The sequence below is a fragment of the Narcine bancroftii genome, chromosome 3 (assembly GCF_036971445.1).
Source record: "Narcine bancroftii isolate sNarBan1 chromosome 3, sNarBan1.hap1, whole genome shotgun sequence".
NCBI lineage: Eukaryota > Metazoa > Chordata > Chondrichthyes > Torpediniformes > Narcinidae > Narcine > Narcine bancroftii.
Genome location: NC_091471.1, coordinates 328,544,647 through 328,568,283, shown reverse-complemented (window position 1 = coordinate 328,568,283; position 23,637 = coordinate 328,544,647). Strand labels below are relative to the sequence as shown.

The 23,637-nt window shown below is 52.8% G+C and overlaps 1 protein-coding gene across 10 annotated transcripts in view; it reads right to left on the bottom strand.

Moving 5' to 3' along the window:
- The window catches only part of LOC138759173 (SLIT-ROBO Rho GTPase-activating protein 3-like), a 90,926-nt gene that overhangs the window by 61,969 nt on the left and 5,320 nt on the right, over positions 1–23,637 (bottom strand). For all 10 annotated transcript variants that reach the window (XM_069929194.1, XM_069929199.1, XM_069929200.1 and 7 more), the window contains 2 exons: positions 21,166–21,361; positions 18,782–18,944 (listed from right to left, as the gene is read on the bottom strand). In XM_069929194.1, coding sequence (XP_069785295.1) covers positions 18,782–18,944; positions 21,166–21,361 — 359 coding nt within the window. The remainder of the gene's footprint in view (positions 1–18,781; positions 18,945–21,165; positions 21,362–23,637) is intronic.

Sequence of the window (23,637 nt, the reverse complement as noted above, 5' to 3'; positions counted from 1 at the left end):
GTAGATAGGGTGGACGGCCAGCTCCTGTTTCCCAGACACCAGAGGACATCTGTACAAACTGAAGGAAGGGAAGCTTTTTTTTTTTACACAGAGAGTTGTAGGGGCCTGGAATGCCTCGCCAGGGGTAAGTGGTGGAGCTGGAACATTTAAAAGACTCCTTGACAGAGCCACGGATGGGAGGAAAATAGAGGGTTACAGGGCAGGGAGGGGTTAGTACTCTTTATTAAGGAATATATGGGTCGGCACCACATTGAGGGCTGAAGAGCCTGCTTTAATGTTCTAAAAGTAGTGAGATCAACATGGGAATGGGTCAAAGAACACTATACTGTCGTGTTCGATGTTCTATCGGGATTTTAATTCGAAAATGTAAATTGTATTGATTTACCGCTCATCGCACATTATTTATTTCTCTCTCTAAGTAGGGTTTGTCATGTTTGTTGAAATAAATGTTTTGGTATTAAAATAAAATGGGGCCCCAAGTTTGTTTGCGGCGGGAGGGGGGTGGGGTTTAACCAACATAGTGTTGAGTATTGTGTGCAGTTTTGGTCACCTAACTTCCGGGGCAGCACGATTGGAGAAGCTCTTACAGTGCCAGCGATTGGAACCAGGGTTCGAACCCCACACCCCCGGCGCTGTGCATGTGTATGTTCTCCCCTATGTCTGCCTGGGTTTCCCCCAAGGGGGGGGATCTCCTGCCGTTCGAAACGTATCGGGGGTTATAGGTTAATGGGGTGTAAATTGGATGGCGCGGGCTCGTGGACTGATAGGGCCTGTCACCGCACTGCACGTCTAAAATTACAATTTTATAGGTTTACCTCCTTTGGACACTATGAGACCGGCTGAGTTCCCTCATCGTTTAATATCTGCTTTTACAGCTTCCTTCTAACGGGACAGGGTCATAAAGAGAGCTTTTGGCATATTGGCCTTAATAAATCAAAGTATTGAGTCCAGGAGTTGGGACGTGATGGTAAAGTTGTACTAGACATTAGTGAGGCCAAATTGGGAGCATTATGTGCAGTTTTGGTCACTGAACTACAGGAAAGATATCAATAAGATAGAAAGAGGGCAGCGATTTACTGGGATGTTGCCCGGACTTCAGGAACTGAGTTACAGGGGCAGGTTAAACAGGTTTGGAAATTATGAGGGGGACAGACAGAAAAAATGTAGGGTGGGTGAGATCCAAACCAGAGGGCATGGGTTAAAGAGGAAAGTTTAGGGGGAACACAGAGAGTGTGGAACGAGCTGAGGTGGTGATTGCGGGCTCGGTTTTAAGATATAAGAAGAATTTGCACAGGTCCGTGGACAGGAGGGGTGCAGGTCAGTGGGACGAGGCAGAAGAATAGTTCAGCACAGGCTGAGGGGGCCTGTTTCTGCGCTGGAGGGTTCTACATTTCTACAGACTCTTTGGTAAAAACACGATGCTGTAGAAACTCAGCAGGTCGAACAGTGTCCTTTATACAGCAAAGGTAAGGATACAGAACTGATGTTTCGGGCTTAAGCCCTTTGTCAAAGGACGGGCAAAATATCGGCAGGCGCCCGAACCAAATGGTGGAGAGAGGGGCAGGGGGAGGAGCACAGTCCCACAAGTAGGAGGTGATAGGGAGGGAGGGTACAGCAGCAAAAGGGGGGACAGCTCTGTGAATGGAGGGGGAGAGGATGGAGAGCTGGAGGAAAGGAGTAATTTGTAAATTTGTAATTTTAGACGAGCAGTGCGGTGACAGGAGACGTCGACGACAATGCCGCCTGGTTAGAGAGCACCCAGACGGAAATCCAGGGGCTAATCCTCCGATTTACAGGTGGTTTCGGTGGGACAGTACACGAGGCCATGGACAGACACGTCAGTGCAGGAGGGGGACGCGGAATCGAAGTGGTTGGAAACTGGGAGATGATGGAGCAAAGGTGTTCAGTGATCTCCCAGTCTGCTCCCAGGCTCCCCGACATAGGGGAGACCCTGATAGAAGCACCGGACACAGTTGGCGATACCCACGGATACAGAGGTGAAGGGTTGCTTCGCTTGGAAGAGCTGTTTGGGGTCCCGAATGGTGGCAAGCGAGGAGGCATGGACATTAGCGGCCGCAGGGACTAGGTGCCAAAGTTGGGGGGTGGGGGATTGGAGAGAAGTCATGAGTGACTCGGGAATTAAGGAGAGCGTGGTCCCTGGGGAAGGTGGAGGGGGACGAGCAGGGAAGATGTACAAACACTTTATTCATGCTGAGCTATTCAGTGGGAACAGCAGAGGATTGTGGAAAACCAACGGCAGTGCCCAGTGCCAGGGTAAATGGCCCAAGGCACTGCCCAGGGCACTGCAGGGTGCCAGAGGCAATGCCAGGGTAACTGCTCAAGTGCACTGCTTTGGTGCCAGAGTCATTGTGCAGTGCCAGGGTAAACTGCCCAGGGGCACTGCCTGGTGCCAATCAATGTCCAGTGCCAGAGTAAACAGCCCAGGGCACTGAGTGGTGCCCGAGTCATTGTTCATTGCCAGAGTAAACAGCCCAGGGAACTGGCCAGAACCAGCCATTATCCAGTGCCAGGATGAACAGCCTAGGGCACTGCCCAGTGTTAGAGTCAATGTCCAGTGGCAGGGTAACCACTCAAGGGCTCTGTTTTGGTGCCAGAGTCATTGTCCAGTGTCAGGGTAAACAGCACAGGACACTAACTGGTGCCAGTGTCACTGTCCAGTGCCAGGGTAAACCACCCATGGCACTAACTGGTGCCAGAGTCATTGTCCAATGCCAAGGTAAACAGCCCAGGGCACTGCCCAGTGCCAGTCAGTGTCCAGTGCCAGGGTAAACAGCCAATGGCTCTGCCAGGTTCCAGAGTCATTGTCCAGTGCCAGGGTAAACGGACCAGTGCAATGCCCAGTGCCAGAGTCAACATCTGATGTCGGGTAACTACTCAAGGGCATTGCTTTGGTGCCAGAGCCATTGTCCAGTGCCAGTGTAAATGGCGCAGGGTACTGCCCAGTGCCAGGGTAAAGACCCCAGGGCACTGCCTGGTTCCAGGATCATTGTTCAATGCCAAGGTAAACAGCCTAAGGCACAGCCTGGTTCCAAAGTCATTGTCCAGTGCGAGGGTAAACTGTCCAGTGCACTGTCTGGTTCCAGAGTTATTGTTCAGTGACAGGGTAAACTGCCCATGGGACTGCCCAGTGCTAATCATTGAACATTGCCAGGGTTATCAGCCCAGAGCACTAACTGGTGCCAGTCATTGTCCAGTGCCAGGGTAAACTGCCCAGGGTCACTGCCTGGTGCCAGTCATTGTTCATTGCTAGTGTAAACTGCCCAGGGAGCTGCCTGGTGCTGGGGTCATTGTCCAGTGCCAGGGTGAACATCCCAGGGCACTGCCTGGTTCAAGAATCATTGCCCAGTGTCCCATTGGGTAAAGAACCCAATGCACTGGCTGGTTTCAGTCATTGTCCAGTACTTGGGTAAAATGTCCAGTGCTGGTCAATGTCCAGTGCCAGGCTAAACTGACCAGAACACTGCCCGGTGCCGTCAATGTCCAGTGCCATGTTAGCTACTCAAGGGCACTTTGATGCCAGAGTCATTGTCCAATTCCAGGATGAACTACCCAGGACACTGCCGGGTGTCAGAGTAAATGTCCGGTGCCAGGTTAACTGCTCAAGGGCATTGTTTTGGTGCCAGTGTCATTGTCCAGTGCCAGGGTAAACTGCCCAGAGTCACTGCCTGGTGCCAGTCATTGTCCATTGCCAGGGTAAACAGTCCAGGGCACTGCCTGGTGCGAGTCATTGGCCAAGGCAGGGTAAATAGCCTAGGACAATGTCAGGTTCCAGAGTCATTGTCCAGTGTCAGGGTAAACTGCCATGGGGACTTCCTGGTTCCAGAGATATTGCCCAGTGTAAGGGTAAACAGTCCAGAGCAATAACTAGTGTCAGAGTCATTGTCCAGTGCCCGGGACATTTTACAGTGCCAGGGAAATCTGTCTGGGTCACTGCCCAGTGCCAGCCATTATCCAGTGCCAGGGTAGAAAGCCCAGTACACTAACTGGTGCCATAGTCATTGTCCAGTGTCAGGGTAAACAGCCAATGGCTCTGCCAGGTTCCAGAGTCATTGTCCAGTGCCAGGGTAAATGGCCCAGGGTATTGCCCAGTGTCCGGGTAAACTGCCCAGGGGACTCCCTTGTGCCTGAGTCGATGTCTGGTACCAGGGTAAATTGTCGAGGGCATTGCCTTGGTGCCAGAGTCATTGCCCAGTGCCAGTCACTGTCTAGTGCCAGGATAAACAGCCAATGGCTCTGCCAGGTTCCAGAGTCATAGTCCAATGCCAGGGTAAACAGACCTGGGCAGTGCTCAGTGCCAGAGTCAATTTCCAGTGCAGGGTAACTGCTCGAGGGCACTGCTTTGGTGACAGAGTCATTGTCCAATGCCGGGTTAAATGGCCCACTGTACTGCCCAGTGCCAGGGTAAACACCCCAGGGTACTGCCTGGTCCCAGGATCATTGTTCAATGCCAGGGTAAACAGCCTAAGACACAGCCTGGTTCCAGAGTCATTGTCCATGCCAGGGGAAACTGCCCAGAGCACTGCCCAGTGCCGGTCATTGAACATTGCCAGAGTGAATAAACAGGGGCACTAACTGGTGCCAGTCATTATCCAGTGCCATGGTTAAAAAACCCAAGTGCACTAACTGTCCAGGGCACTGTCTGGTTCAGGAGTCGTTGTTCAATGACAGGGTAAACTGCCCAGGGCACTGACAGTCCCAGTCATTGTCCAGTCACAGGATAAACTGCCCAGGACTCTGCCAGGTGCCAGAATCTATGTCCGGTGCCAGGGTTAATGGCCCACGGGCACTGCCTGGTGCCGGAGACATTGTCCAGTATCAGGGTAAATGGACCAGGTCACTGTCGGGTGACAGAGACATTGTTCAGTGACAGGGTAAACTGCCCAAGACACTGCCCAGTGCCAATCATTGAACATTGCCAGAGTAAACAGCCCAGTTCATTAACTGGTGTCTGAGTCATTGTTCAATGCCAGAGTAAATAGCCCAGGGCACTGCCTGGTTCAAGAATAATTGCCCAGTGTCACATTGGGTAAAGGACCCGATGCACTGGCTGGTTTCAGAGTCATTGTCCAGTGCTTGGGTAAAATGCCCAATGCCTGTCATTGTCCAGTACCAGGCTAAACTACACAGGACACTGCCCTGTGCCAGAGTCAATGGCCGGTGCCAGGTTAGCTACTCAAGGGCACTGCTTTGGTGCCAGAGTCATTGTCCAATTCCAGGATAAACAACCCAGGACACTGCCAGGTGTCAGAGTCAATGTCCGGTGCCAGGTTAGCTACTCAAGGGCATTGCTTTGGTGCCAGTGTCATTGTCCAGTGCCAGGGTAAACTGCCCAGGGTCACTTCCTGGTTCCTGAGACATTCCCCAGTGCAAGGGTAAACAGTCCAGGGCACTGCCTGGTTCCAGGGTCATTGTCCATGCCAGGGGAAACTGCCCAGGGCACTGCCCAGTGCCAATCATTGAACATTGCCAGAGTGAATAAACAGGGGCACTAACTGGTGCCAGTCATTATCCAGTGCCATGGTTTAAAAAAAAACCCCACGTGCACTAACTGGTGCCAGAGTAACTGCCCAATGTCAGTGTAAATAACCCAGTGCACTGCCTCCTTCCAGAGCCATTGCCCAGTGCCTGGGTAAACTGCCCAGGGCACTGCACAGTGCCAATCATTGAACATTGCCAGGGTGAATAGCCAAGGGCACTAAATGGTGCCAGAGTCATTGTCCAGTGCCAGGGTAAACTGCACATGGCATTACATGGTTCCAGAGTCATTGTCCAGTGTCTGGGTAAACTGCCCAGTGCTAGAGACATTATACAATGCCAGGGTCAACAGCCCAGAGCACTGACCAGTGCCAGTCTTTGTTCAGTGCCAGGCTATATTGCCCAGGCCACTGCCATATGGCAGAGTAAATATCCTGAGACAGGGTAACTGCTCAAGGGCAGTACTTTGTGTCAGAGTCATTGGCCATTGGAAGGTTAAACAGCCCAAGGGTCACTGCCTGGTTCAAGAATAATTGCCCAGTGTCACATTGGGTAAAGGGCCTAATGCACTGGCTGGTTTCAGAGTCATTGTCCAGTGCTTGGGTAAAATGCCCAATGCCTGTCATTGTTCAGTGCCAGGCTAAACTACCCAGGACACTGCCCTGTGCCAGAGTCAATGGCCAGTGCCAGGTTAGCTACTCAAGGGCACTGCTTTGGTGCCAGAGTCATTGTCCAATTCCAGGATAAACAACCCAGGACACTGCCAGGTGTCAGAGTCAATGTCCGGTGCCAGGTTAGCTACTCAAGGGCATTGCTTTGGTGCCAGTGTCATTGTCCAGTGCCAGGGTAAACTGCCCAGGGTCACTTCCTGGTTCCTGAGACATTCCCCAGTGCAAGGGTAAACAGTCCAGGGCACTGCCTGGTTCCAGAGTCGTTGTCCATGCCAGGGGAAACTGCCCAGGGCACTGCCCAGTGCCAATCATTGAACATTGCCAGGGTGAATAGCCAAGGGCACTAAATGGTGCCAGAGTCATTGTCCAGTGCCAGGATAAACAGCACATGGCATTACATGGTTCCAGAATCATTGTCCAGTGTCTGAGTAAACTGCCCAGTGCTAGAGACATTGTACAATGCCAGGGTCAACAGCCCAGGGCACTGACCAGTGCCAGTCTTTGTTCAGTGCCAGGCTATATTGCCCAGGCCACTGCCATATGGCAGAGTAAATATCCTGAGACAGGGTAACTGCTCAAGGGCAGTACTTTGTGTCAGATTCATTGGCCATTGGAAGGTTAAACAGCCCAGGGTCACTACCTGGTGCCAGTCATTGTCCAGTGCCAGGGTAAACAGCCAATGGCTCTCCCTGGTTCCAGAGTCATTGTTCAGTGTCAGGGTAAACTGCATAGGGGACTTCCTGGTTCCAAAGACATTGCCCAGTGCCAGGGTAAACCAACCAGGGCACTAACTGGTGCCAGTGCCAATGTCCAGTGCTGGGGTAAATCACCCAGGGCACTAACTGGTGCCAGAGTAATTGTGCAACGCCATGGTAAACAGCCCAGGGTACTGCCCAGTGCCCGTCAGTGTCCAGTGCCAGGGTAAACAGCCAATGGCTCTGCCAGGATCCAGACTCATTATCCAGTCCCAGGGTAAACAGACCAGGGCAATGCCAAAGTCCTGTGCAGGGTAACTGCTCAAGGGCACTGCTTTGGTGCCAGAGTCATTGTCCAGAGGCAGGGTAAATGGCCTAGTGAACTGTCCAGTGCCCAGGTAAACACCCCAGGGAACTGCCTGGTTCCAAGATCATTGTTCAATGCCAGGGTAAGCAGCCTAAGGCACAGCCTGGTTCCAGAGACATTGTTCAGTGACAGGGTAAACTGCCCAGGGCACTCCCCAGTGCCAATCATTGAACATTGCCAGGGTAATCAATCCAGGGCACTAAATTTTGACTGCCATTGTCCAGTCACAGGGTAAACTTCCCAGGACACTCCTAGGTGCCAGTTTCAATGTCCGGTGCCAGGTTAACTGCGCAAGGGCATTGCTTTGGTGCCAGTGTCATTGTCCAGTGCCAGGTTAAATTGCCCAGGGTTACTCCCTAGTACCAGTCATTGTCCATTGCCAGGGTAAACTGCCCAGGGAGCTGCCTGCTGCTGGAGTCATTGTCCAGTGCCAGGGTGAACATCCCAGGGCACTACCTGGTGCAAGTCATTGGCCAAGGCAGGGTAAACACCCCAGGACAATGCCAGGTGCCAGAGTCACTGGTGCCAGTCATTGTCCACTTCCAGGATAAACTACACAGGACACTACCAGGTGTCAGACTCATTGTCCAGTGCCAGGGTAAACTGCCCAGGGAACTAACTGGTGCCAGATACGTTGTCCAATATCAGGGTAAACTGCCCAGTGCCAGAGACTGTACAATTCCAGGGTCAACAGCCCAGCACACTGACTAATGCCAGTCTTTGTCCAGCGCCAGGCTAAAATGCCCAGGGCACTGCCATGTGCCAGAATAAATATCTTGTGCCAGGGTAACTGCTCAAGGGCAGTACTTTGTGTCTGAGTCATTGGCAAGTGCCAGGGTAAACAGCCCAGGGTACTGCCTGGTTCAAGAAGCATTGTCCAGTGTCAGGGTAAAGAGCCCGGTGCACTGGCTGGTTTCAGGGTCATTTTCCAGTGCTTGGGTAAAATGCCCAGTGCACGTCATTGTCCAATGCCAGGCTAAACTACCCAGGACATTGCCTGGTGCCAGAGTCAATGTCCATTGCAAGGTTAGTTACGCAAGGGCACTCCTTTGGTGCCAGAGACATTGTCCAATTCCAGGATAAACTACCCAGAACACTGCCGGGTGTCAGAGTAAATGTTCGGTACCAGGCTAACTGCTCAAGGGCACTGCTTTGGTTCCAGAGTCATTGTCCAGTGTCAGGGTAAACAGCACATGGCACTAAATGGTGACGGTGTCATTGTCCAGTGCCAGGGTAAACCGACCAGGGCACAAACAGATGCCAGCGACATTGTCCAATGCCAAGGCAAATATCCCAGGGCACTGCCCAGTGCTAGTCAGTGTCCAGTGACAGGGTAAACAGCCAATGGCTCTGCCAGGTTCCAGAGTCATTGTCCAGTGCCAGGGTAAACAGATCAGGGCAGTGCCCTGTGCCAGAGTCAACATCCAGTGTAGGGTGACTACTCAAGGGCACTGCTTTGGTGCCAGATCCATTGTCCAATGCCAGGGTAAATGGCCCTGGGTACTGCCCAGTGCCAGTGTAAAGACCCCAGGGCACTGCCTGGTTCCAGGATCATTGTTCAATGCCAAGGTAAAGCCTAAGGCACAGCCTGGTTCCAGAGTCATTGTCCAGTGTGAGGGTAAACTGTCCAGTGCACTGTCTGGTTCCAGAGTCATTGTTCAGTGACAGGGTAAACTGCCCAGGGGACTGCCCAGTGCTAATCATTAAAAATTGCCAGGGTTATCAGCCCAGGGCACTGACCAGTCCCAGTCATTGTCCAGTCACGGGGTAAAGTGCCCAGGACACTGCCAGGTGCCAGAGTCAATGTCTGGTGCCAGGTTAACTGCTCAATGGCATTGTTTTGGTGCCAGTGTCATTGTCCAGTGCCAGGGTAAACTGCCCAGGGTCACTGCCTGGTGCCAGTCATTGTCCATTGCTAGTGTAAACTGCCCAGGGAGCTGCCTGGTGCTGGAGTCATTGTCCAGTGCCAGGGTGAACATCCCAGGGCACTGCCTGGTTCAAGAATCATTGCCCAGTGTCCCATTGGGTAAAGAACCCAATGCACTGTCTGGTTTCAGTCATTGTCCAATACTTGGGTAAAATGTCCAGTGCTGGTCAATGTCCAGTGCCAGGCTAAACTGACCAGGACACTGCCCGGTGCCGTCAATGTCCGGTGCCATGTTAGCTACTCAAGGGCACTTTGATGCCAGAGTCATTGTCCAATTCCAGGATGAACTACCCAGGACACTGCCGGGTGTCAGAGTAAATGTCCGGTGCCAGGTTAACTGCTCAAGGGCATTGTTTTGGTGCCAGTGTCATTGTCCAGTGCCAGGGTAAACGGCCCAGAGTCACTGCCTGGTGCCAGTCATTGTCCATTGCCAGGGTAAACAGTCCAGGGCACTGCCTGGTGCGAGTCATTGGCCAAGGCAGGGTAAATAGCCTAGGACAATGCCAGGTTCCAGAGTCATTGTCCAGTGTCAGGGTAAACTGCCATGGGGACTTCCTTGTTCCAGAGATATTGCCCAGTGTAAGGGTAATCAGTCCAGGGCAATAACTAGTGTCAGAGTCATTGTCCAGTGCCCGGGACATTTTACAGTGCCAGGGAAATCTGTCTGGGTCACTGCCCAGTGCCAGCCATTATCCAGTGCCAGGGTAAAAAAAAAAAACCCAGTACATTAACTGGTGCCATAGTCATTGTCCAGTGTCCGGGTAAACAGCCAAGGGCTCTGCCTGGTTCCAGGGTCATTGTCCAGTGCCAGGATAAACAGCCCAGAGCACTTCCCAGTGTCAGAGTCTATGTGCAGTGGCAGGGTAACCACTAAAGGGCACTGTTTTGGTGCCAGAGTCATTGTTCAGTGTCAGAGTAAACAGCACAGGACACTAACTGGTGCCAGTCATTGTCCAGTCTCAGGGTAACATGCCCATGGCACTGACCACCCCCAATCATTGTCCAGTGACAGGGTAAACTGCTCAGGGGTAGTGCCTGGAGCACAGCATTCTTCAGTGCCAGGGTCATTGTACAGTGTCAGGGTCATTGTCAAGTGCCAGGGTAAACTGCCCAGTGCCAATAATTGTCCAGTGCCGGGGTAAACAGCCCAGGGGACTGGCCAGGACCAGCCATTGTCCAGTGCCCAGTTAAATAGCCCAGGGCACTGTCCAATGTCAATGTCCAGTGGGAAGGATAACCACTCAAGAGCACTGTTTTGGTGACAGTGTCACTGTCCCGTGCCAGGATAAACTGCCCAGGGCACTAACTGGTGCCAGTGTCATTGTCCAATTATGTTAAACAGCCCAGGGCACTGCCCAGTGCCAGTCAGTGTCCAGTGCCAGGGTAAACAGCCAATGGCTCTGCCAGGTACCAGAGTCATTGTCCAGTACCAGGGTAAATGGCCATGGGTACTGACCAGTGCCAGGGTAAAACTTCCCAGGGCACACCCTGGTGCCAGAGTCAGTCTGGTATCGGGATAAATGGTCAAGGGCATTGCCTTGGTACCAGTCATTGTCCAGTGCCAGTCATTGTCCAGTGTCAGGGTAAACAGAGCAGGGCACTAACTGGTGCCCGTATCACTGCCCAGTGCCAGGGTAAACTGTCAAGGGCACTTAGTGGTGCCAGTGTCATTGTCCAATGCCAAGGTAAACAGCCCAGGGCACTGCCCAGTGCCAGTCAGTGTCCAGTGGGAAGGATAACCACTCAAGATCCCTGTTTTGGTGACAGTCATTGTCCAGTGTCAGGGTAAACAGTGGAGGGCACTAACTGGTGTCAGTGTCACTGTCCAGTGCCAGGATAAACTGTCCAGGGCACTAACTGGTGCCAGTGTAATTGTCCAACACCAAGTTAAACAGACCAGGGCACTCCCCGGTGCCAGTCAGTGTTCAGTGCCAGGGTAAACAGCCAATGGCTCTGTCAGGTTCCAGTCATAGTCCAGTGACAGGGTAAATTGTCCAGGGTACTGACCAGTGCCAGGGTAAATGGTCAAGGGCATTGCCTTGGTACCAGAGTCATTGTCCAGTGCCAATAATTTTCCAGTGTCGGGGCAAACAGTGCATGGCACTAACAGGTGTCAGTTTCACTGTCCAGTGTCAGGGGAAACGGCACAGTGTGCTAACCAGTGCCAGTGTAACTGTCCCGTGCCAGTGGAAACTGCCCAGGGCACTTAGTGGTAACAGTGTCATTGTCCAATGCCAAGGTAAACAGCCCAGGCCACTGCCCGGTGCCAGTCAGTGTCCAGTGCCAAGGTAAACAGCCAATGGCTCTGCCATGTTCCAGAGTCATTGTCCAGTGCCAGGATAAACAGCCCAGGGTACTACCCAGTGGCAGAGTCATTGTCCAGTGTCAGGATAAACAGTCCAAGGCACTAACTGGTGCCAGAAACATTGTCCAGTGTCAGGTTAAACTGCCAAGTGCCAGAGATATTGTACAATGTCAGCGTAAACAGATTAGGGCACTAACCAGTGCAAGAGTCATAGACCAGTGCCAGATTAAACTGCACAGGTCACTGCCATGTGCCAGAGTAAATATCCGGTGTTAGGGTAACTGTTCAATGGCAGTACTTTGGTGCCAGTCATTGTCCAATGTCAGGGTAAACAACACATGGCACTGCCTGGTTCCTGTCTACCAGGGAAAGAAGCCCAGGGCACTGAGTGGTGCCAGAGTCATTGTACAATGCCAGGGTAATCATCCCAGGGAACTGTCTGGTGCCAGAGTCATTGTCCGGTGCCAGGGTAAACAGCCCAGGAGACTAACTGGTGCCAGAATAATTGCACAATTCCAGTTTAACAGCCCAAGGCACTTCACAGTGTCAGTCAGTGTCCCGTGCCAGGGTAAACTGCCCATGGAACTAACTGGTGCCAGATACATTGTCCAATATCAGGGTAAACTGCCCAGTGCCAGAGACTGTACAATTCCAGGGTCAACAGCCCAATGCCAGTCTTTGCCCAGTGCCAGGCTAAATTGCCCAGGGCACTGCCATGTGCCAGACTAAATATCTTGTGCCAGGGTAACTGCTCAAGGGCAGTACTTTGTGTCTGAGTAATTGGCAAGTGCCAGGGTAAACAGCCCAGGGACTGCCTGGTTCAAGAAGCATTGTCCAGTGTCAGGGTAAAGAGCCCGGTGCACTGGCTGGTTTCAGAGTCATTGTCCAGTGCTTGGGTAAAATGCCCAGTGCATTTCATTGTCCAGTGCCAGGCTAAACTACCCAGGACATTGCCTGGTGCCAGAGTCAATGTCCAGTGCAAGGTTAGCTACTCAAGGACACTGCTTTGGTGCCAGAGACATTGTCCAATTCCAGGATAAACTACCCAGGACACTGCCGGGTGTCAGAGTAAATGTTCGGTACCAGGCTAACTGTTCAAGGGCATAGTTTTGGTGCCAGTGTCATTGTCCAGTGCCAGGGTAAACTGCCCAGGGTCACTGCCTGGTGCCGGTCATTGTCCATTGACAGGGTAAACAGCCAATGGCTCTGCAGGTTCCAGTGACATTGTCCAATGCCAGGGTAAACAGCCCAAGGCAATGCCTGATTCCAAGGTCATTGTCTAGTGCCAGGGCAAGCAAGCCAGGGCACCACCCAGTGTCATAGAAAATGTCCAGTGGCAGGTTAACTGCTCAAGGGCACTGCTTTGGTTACAGAGTCATTGTCCAGTGTCAGGGTAAACCGACCAGGGCACAAACAGATGCCAGAAACATTGTCCAGTGCTTAGGTAAACATCCCAGGGCACTACACAGTGCTAGTCAGTGTCCAGTGACAGGGTAAACAGCCAATGGCTCTTCCAGGTTCCAGAGACATTGTCCAGTGCCAAGGTAAATAGCCCAGGGCACTGCCCCATGCTAGTCAGTGTCCAGTGACAGGGTAAACGGCCAATGGCTCTGCCAGGTTCCAGAGTCATTGTCCAGTGCCAAGGTAAACAGCCTAAGGCACTAACTGGTGCCAGATTCATTGTCCAGTGTCAAGGTAAACTGCCCAGTGCCAGAGACATTGTGCAATGCCAGGTAAACAGACGAGGCCATTAACCAGTGCCAGATCCATTGGGCTGTGCCAGGGTAAACTGCACAGGGCAGCGTCCAGTCCCAGAGTCAATGTCCAGTGCAGGGTAGCGGCTTGAGGGCACTGCTTTGGTGCCAGGGTCATTCTCCAGTGCCAGGGTAAACAGCCTAAGGCACAACCTGGTTCCAGAGTCATTGTCCAGTGCAAGGGTAAACTGTCCAGGGCACTGTCTGGTTCCAGCATCATTGTTCAGTGCCAGGGTAATGCCCAGGGAACTGCCCAGTGCCAATCATTGAACATTGCCAGGTTAATCAGCCCAGGGCACTCACTGTCCAGTCCCAGGGTAACACGTCCATGGCACTAACCACTCCCAGTCATTGTCCAGTGACACGTAAACTGCCCGGGGTAGTGCCTGGAGCCCAGAATTCTTCAGTGCCAGGGCCATTGTCACATGCCAGGGTAAACAGCCCAGAGGACTGGCCAGGACCAGCCATTGTCCAGTGCCAGGGTAAACAACCCAGGGCACTGCCTGGTGTCAGAGTCAATGTCCAATGGCAGGGTAACTGCTCAAGGGCAGTACTTTAGGTCTGAGTCATTGGCAAGTGCCAGGGTAAACAGTCCAGGGCATTGCCTGGTCCCAGAGTCATTGTCCAGTGCCAGGGTAAACTGCCCAGGGCACTGCCCGGTGCCAATAATTGACCATTGCCAGTGTGAATAACCAAGGGCACTAACTGGTGCCAAGTCATTGTCTAGTGCCAAGGTTTAAAGGCCAAGCACACTAACTGGTGCCAGAGTTATTGTTCAATGTCAGGGTAAATAACCCAGGGAACTGCCTCATTCCGGAGTCATTGCCCAGTGCCAGGGTAAACTGCCCAGGGCACTGCCCAGTGCCAATCATTGAACATTGCCAGGGTGAATAGCCAAGGGCACTAACTGGTGCCAGAGTCATTGTCCAGTGCCAGGGTAAACAGCACATGGTATTGCATGGTTCCAGAGTCCTTATCCAGTGTTAGGGTAAACTGTCCAGTGCCAGAGACATTGTACAATGCCAGGGTAAACAGCCCAGGGGACTGACCAGGACCAGTCATTGTCCAGTGACAGGGTAAACAGCCCTGGGCACTGACTGGAGCCAGAGTTATTGTCCAATGTCAGGGGAAAGAACACATGGCACTGCCTGGTTCCTGTTTACCAGGGTAAACAGCCAAGGGCACCGAGTGGAGCCAGAGTCATTGTCCAGTGGCAGGGTAAACACCCTAGGGCACTTCCTGGTTCCAGGATCATTGTTCAATGCCAGGGTAAACAGCCTAAGGCACATTCTGGTTCCAGGGTCATTGTCCAGTGACAGGGTAAACTGCACAGGGGACTGCACAGTGCCAATCATTGAACATTGCCAGGGTAATCAGCCCAGGGCACTAACTGGTGCCAGTCATTGTCCAGTCCCAGGGTAAAACACCCATGGCGCTGTCCACTCCCAGTCATTGTCCAGTGACAGGGTAAATCAACCAGGGCACTAACTGGTGCCAGAGTCATTGTCCAATGCCAAGGAAAACTGCCCAGTGCCAATCATTGAACATTGCCAGGGTAATCAGCCCAGGGCACTAACTGGTGCCAGTCATTGTCCAGTCCCAGGGTAAAACGTCCATGGCACTGACTACTCTCAGTCATTGTCCAATGCCAAGGTAAGCACCCCAGGGCACTGCCCAGTGCCAGTCATTGTCCAGAGCCAGGGTAAACAGCCAATGGTTCTGCCAGGTTCCAGAGTCATTGTCCAGTGCCAAGGTAAACCGACCAGGGCACAAACTGATGCCAGAGACATTGTCCAGTCCCAGCGTAAACAGCCCAGGGCAGTGCCCAGTGCCAGAGTCGGTCCGGTGCAGGTTAATGGCTTGAGGGCACTGCTTTGGTGCCAGAGTCATTCTCCAGTGCCAGGGTAAACAGCCTAAGGCACAGCCTGGTTCCAGAGTCAAGATGTCCAGTGCAAGGGTAAACTGTCCAGGGCACTGTCTGGTTCCAGAGTCATTATTTAGTGACAGGGTAAACCGACCAGGGCACAAACGGATGCCAGAGACATTGTCCAGTCCCAGCGTAAACAGCCCAGGGCAGTGCCCAGTGCCAGAGTCGGTCCGGTGCAGGTTAATGGCTTGAGGGCACTGCTTTGGTGCCAGAGTCATTCTCCAGTGCCAGGGTAAACAGCCTAAGGCACAACCTGGTTCCAGAGTCATTGTCCAGTGCAAGGGTAAACTGTCCAGGGCACTGTCTGGTTCCAGAGTCATTGTTCAATGCCAGGGTAAACTGCCCAGCATTGAACATTGCCAGGTGCCAGTCTGGTGCCAGTCATTGTCCAGTCCCAGGGTAAAACGTCCATGGCACTAACCACTCCCAGTCATTGTCCAGTGACACGTAAACTGCCCGGGGTAGTGCCTAGAGTATTGTCCAGTGCCAGGGTAAACAGCCCAAGGCACTGCCTGGTTCCAGGGTCATTGTTTTGTGCCAGGGTAAACAGCCCAGGGCACTGCCTGGTGTCAGAATCAATGTCCAATGGCAGGGTAACTGCTCAAGGACAGTAGTTTGTGTCTGAGTAATTGGCAAGTGCCAGGGTAAACAGCCCAGAGCACTGCCTGGTCCAAGAGTCATTGTCCAGTGCCAGAGAAACTGCCCAGGGCACTGCCCAGTGCCAATACTTGAACATTGCCAGAGTGAATAACTGTTGCCAGAGTAATTGTCCAATGTCAGGGTAAATAACACAGGGAACTGCCTCATTCCAGTCATTGCCCAGTGCCAGGGTAAACAGCCCATGGCACTGCCTGGTTTCAGATACACTATTCAGTGCCAGGGTAAACTGCCCAGGGCACTGCCCAGTGCCAATCATTGAACATTGCCAGGGTGAATAGCTAAGGGCACTAACTGGTGCCAGAGTCATTGTCCAGTGTCTGGGTAAACAGCACATGGTATTGCCCGGTGTCAATGTCCAGTGGCAAGGTAACCACACAAGGGGATTGTTTTGGTGCCAGAGTCATTGTACAGTGTCAGGGTAAACAGTTCTGGGTACTAACTGGTGCCAATGTCACTGTCCAGTGCCAGGGTCAACCACCCATGGCACTAACTGGTGCCAGATTCATTGGCCAATGTCAAGGTAAACAGCCCAGGGTACTGCCCAGTGCCCATCGGTGTACAGTGCCAGGGTAAACAACCAATGGCTCTGCCAGATTCCAGAGTAATTTTCTAGTGCCAGAGTAAACAGACCAGGGCAGTGCCCAGCGCCAGAGTCAATATCCAGTGCAGAGTAATTGCTCAAGGGCACGGCTTTGGTGCCAGACTCATTGTCTGGTGCCAGGGTAAATGGCCCAGGGTACTGTTCAGTGCCAGGGTAAACACCCCAGGGGACTGCCTGGTTCCATGATCATTGTTCAATGCCAGGGTAAACTGTCCAGGGCACTGTCTGGTTCCAGAGTCATTGTTTAGTGACAGGGTAAACTGCCAAGGACACTGCCAGGTAACAAAGTCTACGTCCGGTGCCAGGGTTAACAGGCCAGGGGCACCGCCTGGTGCCAGAGACATTGTCCAGTGACAGGGTAAACTGCCCAGGGCACTGCCCAATGCCAATCATTGAACATTGCCAGGGTAAGCAGCCCAGGGCACTAACTGGTGCCAGAGTCATTGTCCACTGTCAGGATAAACTGCCCAGTGCCAGAGACAATGTACAATGCCAGGGTAAACAGATGAGGGCACTAACCAGTGCCAGAGTCATTGTCCAGTGCCAGGGTAAGCAGCCCAGGGCACTGCCCAGTATCAGAGTCAATGTTCAGTGGCAGGGTAACCACTCAAGGGCACTGTTCTGGTGCCAGTTTCATTTTACAGTGCCAGGGTAAATGGCCCAGTGTACTGCACAGTGCCAGGGTAAACTGCCCCGGACACAGCCTGGTGACAGAGTCGATGTCTGATACCAGGGTAACTGGTCAAGGGCATTGCTTTGGTGCCAGAGTCATTGTCCAGTGCCAGGGTAAACAGCCCAGGGCACTATCTGGTGCCAGAGACATTGTCCATGCCATGGTAAACAGCCCAGGACACTGCTGAGTGCCAATCAGTGTCCAGTGCCAGGGTAAACAGCCTGGGGTCACTGCCTGGTGCCAGTCATTGTCCAGTGCCGGGGTAAACAGCCCTGGGCACTAACTGGTGCCAGAGACATTGTCCAGTGCCAAGGTAAACAGCCCAGGGCACTGCTGAGTGCCAGTCAGTCCAGTGCTAGGATAAACAGCCCGGGGTCACTGCCTGGTGCCAGTCATTGTCCAGTGCCAGGGTAAACAGCCCTGGGAATTGACTGGTGCCATTCTGTCCAGTGTCAGGGTAAACAGCCAATGGCTCTGCCAGGTTCCAGAGTCATTGTCCAGTGCCCGGGTAAACAGCCCAGGGCACTAACTGGTGCCAGCGACATTGTCCAGTGTCAGGGTAAACTGCCAAGTGCCAGAGACATTGTACAATCCCAGGGTCAACAGATGAGGGCACTAACCAGTGCCAGAGTCATTGTCCAGTGCCAGGCTTAACGGCCCAGGGCACTGCCATGTGTCAGAGTAAACATCGGGTGCCAGTGTAACTGCTCAAGGTCAGTACTTTGTGTCGGAGTCATTGGCCAGTGCCAGGGTAAACAGCCCAGGGCACTAACTGGTTCCAGAGTCATTGTCCAGTGCCAGGGTAAACAGCACATGGTATTGCAGGGTTCCAGATTCATTATCCAGTATCATGGTAAACTGCCCAGTGTCAGAGACATTGTCCAGTGCCAGGGTAAACAACCCAGAGCACTCCCTCATTCCAGAGTCATTGCCCAGTGCTAAGTTACACTGCCTAAGGCCCAGCCTGGTTCCAGAGTCATTGTCCAGTGCTATGGTAAACAGCCCAGGTCACTAACTGGTGCCAGAGTCATTGTTCCATGCCAGGGTAAACAGCCCAGGGCACTAACTGGTGCCAGAGTCATTGTCCAATGCCAGTGTAAACAGCCCAGGGCACTGCCTGGTTCTAGAAACATTGTCCAATGCCAGGGTAAACTGCCCAGGGCACTGCCCAGTGCCAGTCATTGTCCAGTGCCAGGATAAACAGCCCAGTGCACTTCCCAGTGACAGCCATTGTCAAATGCCAGGGTAAATCGCCCATGGCACTGTACAGTGCTAGTCATTGTCCAGTGTCAGGGTAAACTGCCCAGGGCATTGCCCGGAGCCACAGTCAATATCCAGTACCAGGGTAATTCCTCAAGGGCACTGCTTTGGTTCCAGAGTTATTGTCCAGTGCCAGGGTAAACAGCCCAGGCAACTCTGGTTCCAGAGGCATTATCCCGTGCCAGGGTAAAAAGCCCAGTGCACTGCCTGGTGCCAGAGTTATTGCCCTGTTTACCCTGGCTCTGGACAATGGTCAGTTCTCAGCATTACCACTCAGTGCAGTACTTCAACTCAGTGCCATATCCCCTCCCAGTCACTGGGCAGAGGCAGTATCAGGACCCAGCCGAAAGGTTGTCACCCCCACCCCCTGCCTTTATGGCCTGGAAAGGCTAGACTTCTCCCTTGGGCATGCCCGTTTGGACTGGCTGCAGGGAGGGGACCCTACCTTGCGGGCGATGCGGGTGACGTCCTCGCCGATGTGGGCCAGCTGCACAGTCAGGTGGTTGGCAAAGATCTCGTGCAGGGCACCATGCTGCCGGCTCTGCTGCCGGGTCTGGCTCAGGATCTGATACCAGCAGTTGACGGGGGAGAGGACATTCTGCTCCTTCCTGCCGGGAGAAAGGCCTGATCAAAATCGTGGTGATGTACAGCACTCCACGACAGCACAACGGGCATGCACTGATCAATGAGGGTAAGCAGAGGTTGATGTAATGAAGGGACTTGCATCTCCCCAGTGAGGGTGTGTGTGTGGACCCGTCCCCCAGTGAAGGTCAGTGTGTGTGGGACCCTCCCCCCAGTAAGGGTCACTGTGTGGGACCCATCCCCGGGTGAGGGTCAGTGTGTGTGTGGGACCCGTTCCCCGATGAGGGTTAGTGTATGTGGAACCCATCCCATAGTGAGGGTCAGTGTGTGTGGTACCCATCCTCCAGTGAGGGTCAATATGTGTGGGACCCGTCCCCCAGTGAGGGTCAGTGTGTGTGGTACCTGTCCCCCGGTGACGGTCAGTGTGTGTGGGACCCATCCCCCCAGTGATAGTCAATGTGTGTGGGTCCCATCCCCCCCAATGAGGGTTGGTGTGTGTGAGACGTGTCCCCCAGTGAGGATCAGTGTGTGTGGGACCTGTACCCGGTGAGGGCTAGTGGGACCCATCCCCCAGTGACAGTGAGCCATTTTTTTCTGGAACATTATGCAACAATTTTTAAAAGTTCTTCATTTCTTTGGGAGGTGAAATTATTTAATAAATTGCTTGTGAAGTAAAGATGTAAATTTTTCACATTCAGCATTCAATCCACTTAACCTCAAAAATCAATTCATTTAATTTGATCAAGTGCTCACCAGAGACCACACATATCACAGCAAGACATTAAAACATGACTACAATTTGGCTAGTTTTTGGCTGCTTATCATTTTCATACTTTTAAGTGATAGATTTTTATTTGAGCTCCATGAGTGTGTGATGGGACGATGCAGAGGGAGCTTCACTCTGTGACCCCGGGAGTGTGTGACCGGATGGTGCGGAGGGAGCCTCACTCTATGTCTGACCCCAGAGAGTGTGTGATGGGACTGTACGGAGGGAGCTTCACTCTGTGTCTGACCCCAGAGAGTGTGTGATGGGACTGTACGGAGGGAGCTTCACTCTGTGACTGACCCTGGGAGTGTGTGATGGGATGTTGCGGAGGGAGCTTCACTCTCTGTCTGACCCCGGGAGTGCGTGACCTGACGGTGTGGAGGGAGCTTCATTCTGTGTCTGAGCCCGGGAGTGTGTGATGGGATGGTGCGGAGGGAGCCTCACTCTGTGTCTGACCCCAGAGAGTGTGTGATGGGACTGTACAGAGGGAGCTTCACTCTGTGACTGACCCTGGGAGTGTGTGATGGGTTTAGTGCAGAGGGAGCTTCACTCTGTGTCTGACCCCGGGAGTGTGTGATGGGATGTTGCGGAGGGAGCTTCACTCTCTGTCTGACCCCGGGAGTGCGTGACCTGACGGTGTGGAGGGAGCTTCATTCTGTGTCTGAGCCCGGGAGTGTGTGATTGGACAGTGCGGAGGGAGCCTCACTCTGTGTCTGACCCCATAGAGTGTGTGATGGGACTGTACGGAGGGAGCTTCACTCTGTGACTGACCCTGGGAGTGTGCGATGGGTTTAGTGCGGAGGGAGCTTCACTCTTTGTCTGACCCCGGGTGTGTACAATGGGACGGTACAGAGGGAGCTTCACTCTGTGTCTGACCCTGGGAGTGTGTGATTGGCCAGTGCAGAGGGGGCTTCACTATGTGTCTGATCCCGTGACTGTGTGACCGGATGGTGTGGAGGGAGCTTCATTCTGTGTCTGACCCCAGGAGTGTACAATGGGACAGTGTGGAGGGAGCCTCACTCTGTGTCTGACCCTGGGAGTGTGTGATGGGAAAGTGCAGAGAGAGCTTCACTCTTTGTCTGACCCTGGGAGTGTGTGATGGGACGGTGCAGAGGAGGCTTCACTATGTGTCTGACCCTGGGATTGTGTGATGGGACGATGCGGAGGGAGATTCAATCTGTGTCTGACCCCGGGAATATGTGATGGGACAGTGTGGAGGGAGCTACATTCTGTGTCTGACCCCGTGAGTGTGGGATGGGACAGTGCGGAAGGAGATTCACTCTGTGTCTGACCCTGGGAGTGTGCGATGGGACGGTGCGGAGGAAGGTTCACTCTGTGACCCCGGGAGTGTGTGATGGGTCAGTGCGGAGGGAGCTTCACTCTGTGTCTGACCCCAGGATTGTATGATGGGATGTACAGAAGGAGCTTCACTCTGTGTCTGACCACGGGGAGTGTGAGATGGGATAACTTGTCCTCCTTACCGTAATCCTTGGTAGTCCTTGGCATTGCGGAGCTTTGAGGAGAATCGCTCTGTGAGCTTTTCTAGACCCCGGGAGTATTCAAGTTCAATCTCTGCCTTCCTGCGGAAGAATTCGGACATATCCTGAAGGCACTGAGCTCGGAATTCCACCTGAGCCTCCAGCGTCTTCAACTGGTCTGCGAGCTGTCCACGGATCTCTGCATAAAACCACAGGAAACAGTACCATCACAACATTGGAGATTGATTCGTCTGGGACTCTACTCAGGGAAGTTAAGACAGTTGAAGGTCAATCTTATTGAAACATCACATGCTTAAAATAATTATTGAGATGTTGTTCCAACCTATATATTTCTACCAAGATAAACTAAGCCCTCCCTACCCTGTAACCCTCTATTTTTCTTCCATCCGTGGGCCCATCTAAGAGTATCTTAAATGTTCCAGCCTCCACTACCACCTCCTAGCGAGGTATTCCAGGTCCCTACAACTCCCTGTGTAAAAATAAACACCCCTAAACTTCCCTCCCTTCACTTTTTACAGACATCCTCTGGTGTCTAGGAAACAGGCACTGGCCATCCACCTTGTTCATGCCTCTCAGAATCTCTATCAAGTCTCCTCTCATACTTCTTCACTCCAAAGCTCTGCTAACCGTGCCCCATAAAGACTTGTTCCTCAATCCAGGCAACATCCTGGTTAATCTCCTCCGCCTCCTCTCCACAGCTTCCATATCCTTCCTGTAATGAGGTTACCAGAATAGAGGTTGATTCCACGAGCTGATGAAACCAGAACTAGGGGACATGACTTCAAGATTCACGGAGCAGATTTTGGATGGAGATGAAAGTTCACATTCCTTGTCAGATCACATCTACGACATTGCATACAACTCTGAGATCCTTTTTCCTGCAGGCGCGGCAGGATGACCAGTTATTGGCCATGTTAAAAAACACTGTACACAACGTTCACGTGTAAACAGATAAAGAAATGTGAACAAACTGATTGTGTGACACAGAGAGGGTAAACATCAGTAAAATGACAGGTCCTTAAATGAGCCCCCTGATTGAGTTTGTCGTTGAGGGGTCTGATGGTGGAGGGGGGGTGGGGCAGCTGTTCTTGAACCTGGTGGTGTCCTGTGGCCCCTAAACTCCTTTCCTGATGAGAGTTTGATGGGGGGGTGTGGGTCCTCGATGATCGCCACTGCTCTCCGACAGCAGCGTTTCACCGTAGATATTCCTGATGGTGGGGGGAGGGTTTTGCCCGTGATATTCTGGGCTGCATTCACTAGCTTTTGCAGGGCTTTACAATCAATGGATATTAGTATCCCCATACCTGCCGGTCAGCACACTTTCCACCGCACCTCTGTAGAAATTTGCCAGGGTCATACCGAACCTCCACAAACCCTTGATGAAGTCGAGGCGCTGACGGGCTCTCTTTACGACGCCGTTAGTGTGTAGGGTCCAGGAAAGACCCTTCAAGATGGTGACTCCCAAGAACTTAAATTTGCTCTCCCTCTCCCCCTCTGATTCCCCAGTGATCATTGGATTGTTCACCTCCGGCCTTCCTTTCCTGAATGAGTCTCAATGTGGACAAGACCAAGGAAATGATCATGGACTTCAGGAGGAGCAGGAATAACCACCCTCTTCTACACAGATAATCGAGAGGATGAGAAGGGGAGCACAAATCCGAGGCAGGGAGAGATGGCAGAGCAGGAGGAGGGCCCAGAACCTGGGAGTGGTGGTGGTTCCACGGTAGAGGAGAGAGCTCTACTGTGGAGGAATTGGCCCCACGGTGGAGCTGAAGATTCCAGGGTGGATGTGTGTGCACCACGGTGGAGGAGAGAGCTCTGCAGTGGAAGGGAGAGCTCTGCAGTGGAAGGGAGAGCTCTGCAGTGGAAGGGAGAGCTCCACAATGGAAGGGCTGGCCCCACAGGATAGAAGACATCACCATGGTGGAGGGGTTGGCCCAACAGTGGAGGATAAAGCTCTATGGTGGAGGGGGCAGGCCACATGGTGAAGAGGGCCCCACAATGGAGGGGAAGGCAAGACAGCAGATGGGAGGGCCACATGGCGGAAGGGCTAACGCCATGGCGGAGGAAAAAGCTCCAGGGTGGATGGGATGGCCCCCCCAAGGCAGAGGGGGTTACTACTATGGAAGGGTAGTTCCCACCCACGGTTCAGGAGGAGGTGTAAGGACCCAAAAGAATTCCAAGCTCCAGAAAATAGAGGAAATGTCTTTTGGGGCATGCAAGGTCTCAGTATCACTTGGGGAGACAGGGCTTTGATATCCTACGGCATCAGTGAGTCCCTGCAGCCCCAGCTTGGGTAAGGCTCTGAGGTGTGACGGTGGAAGTGAACAGTTGGTTGAAAATCTGGGTCAATCAGGAAGTGGTGAAGCAGCTGTTAACAGTGGAGGAGCAGTGGAGATGGAGACCCAGGCGTGGGAACATGGTCCCAAACATCTTCACACACTCACCAATGCA